The following is a 1,987-nucleotide window of genomic DNA, read 5'->3' on the forward strand; positions in this document are numbered from 1 at the left end:
AACTCATTTAAGTAGATGTCAGGTTAAAAACTATACTTAAAAATTGTATTGAGATATATTCCAAAACTTTTCTTCAAAATGTGGTAAAGGGAGAAGTTATGAGAGGAGATTTCCAGACAGCGCCTTTCAGCATTCTGTAGCTATGTGAAGCATCTATACTTTCTCTTTGAGGAGAGTGAGACATTTAGGAAGGTCTAGAAAAAGCACAGTGGCCATGTTTGTGATTTCAGAAGCTAGAAGTTTCTAGTTATAGATTCTCTCCAGTCATCAGGTTGATTGCCTTTGACATACAGGAACTCTGACCTTGGTTGGCATTTATGCATTTGGAAAAGAAGACTTGTCAACATGAAGTGATTTGGGCATGTGGCTGTTTCAGGAGCCAGGCTGAAATCATTTAGCTTTGAAAGACTTCCCCCAACTCTGGGATTTTAAGACCCTCCTCCATGCTGCTTTTACATCTTTGTTCCTCAGGGTATAGATGAGTGGATTAAGTAGTGGTGTGAAAACACAGTAGAAGAAGGAGAGGAACTTGGATTGAGTGCTGTTGGCTGGGGGCTGGAGGTATGTGTACATGCCTGGTCCAAAGAACATGGTGACAACCAGCAAGTGGGAGCTGCAGGTACTGAATGCCTTGTGCCTTCCTTCAGCTGAAGGAAACTTCAGCACAGCCTTGGCAATAAATGTGTAGGAGATAAGCACAGTAAAGGGTGCCACTATTCCAAAAGGAACAGATCCTAAAGTCAGGGACAGGTCATTGGTTGTGGTGTCACTACATGCCAGCTTGAGCAGAGCTGGCACCTCACAGAAGAAGTGGTCCAGGGTGTGTTGCCCACAGAGGGGAAGTTGGAGTGTGAGTGTGGCTTGGAGCAGAGAATTGGCCAGGCTACTGGCCCAGCATGCAGTTGCCAACCACGCACATGCCTGGGGATGCATGATGAGAGCGTACCTGAGGGGTTGGCAGATGGCCACATATCGATCAATGGCCATCACTGCCAGCAGGACACATTCATTGTAGCCCATCCAGCTGAAAATATAGACCTGTGTGATGCAGCCCCAGGAGGTGATTGTCTTCTCTGGTCCCCAGAGGTTGTTCAGCAGCTGTGGGACAATGGTGCAGGTGACACAGAGGTCCACCACAGAGAGGTTGTCTAAGAAGAAGTACATGGGTGTCTGGAGTCTGGGATCCACCAGTGAGAGGAGGATGATGGAACTATTTCCCATCAGAGTGAAGCTGTGGAAGACCAGGACCACTCCAAAGAGGGGGCTCTCGAGCCATGGATGATTTGAGAAGCCCAACAAGACAAATATACCGGGGAAACTTACATTTTGTCCTTCCATGGCCACCTGCATTGTATATGCCTGGAAGAAAAGAGAACAAGCCTTTCCATTTCAATATTTCCATGTGGACATTCTCAAAATTCCCACTGCATTGGTGAAATATCCTCCATAACTCTTTGAGTAATTTTCCAATACCTGGCTGATTCTAGTAGTTAACTTTCAAAAGAGTCAGAGCCTGAATAACCTAAACCTACCGAAGCGTCTACAGAGAACCCATAAACACCTAGGAATCTGTTCATATAAATCTCTCTGTGTTTCACTCTCTCCCCCATTATTTCCCCTTAAAAAAACTCCACATAACATTCCTTCCTCTACCCCATTCATACTGTTCTCATGTCATGTGAAAGGGTCATGAGGCCTTCATCTGACACATCTCTTTCTAGAATGTAATTAAGGGAAACATTTCCTAATATTCCTGGAACCAGGCATTGCACATATTTTTTGTGTCATTGTTATTATTTTTTAATTGAAAGAAAAAAAATGAAATAGATTTCATGCAAATTTTTGCCTGCACCACATGACTTTACTTTTTAATGTATATTTTAATTGAGTTTTTATGTATTTCATATGATAGATGTTAATCATACTCATATCCCTCCTCCATTTGCATCCCCGTATAGCTCCTCAGCAGATTTCATGCATTCCTTCA

General features: G+C 43.4%; 1 protein-coding gene across 1 annotated transcript; it reads right to left on the reverse strand.

Moving 5' to 3' along the window:
• Positions 1 to 390: 390 nt before the first annotated feature.
• LOC103732615 (olfactory receptor 2G3-like) lies at positions 391 to 1,350 on the reverse strand. Its single transcript, XM_008831236.1, has one exon. The coding sequence runs from the start codon at positions 1,348 to 1,350 to the stop codon at positions 391 to 393; it is 960 nt and encodes a 319-aa protein (XP_008829458.1).
• Between the last annotated feature and the right edge of the window lie 637 nt (positions 1,351 to 1,987).

This window comes from Nannospalax galili, unplaced genomic scaffold, assembly GCF_000622305.1.
Source record: "Nannospalax galili isolate Female #2095 unplaced genomic scaffold, S.galili_v1.0 scaffold3215, whole genome shotgun sequence".
In the NCBI taxonomy this organism is placed as follows: Eukaryota; Metazoa; Chordata; class Mammalia; order Rodentia; family Spalacidae; genus Nannospalax; species Nannospalax galili.

Excerpts from the sequence above, each read along its gene's own strand:
- LOC103732615 (XM_008831236.1), bottom strand. The coding sequence starts at position 1,350 with ATGCAGGTGGCCATGGAAGGACAAAATGTAAGTTTCCCCGGTATATTT.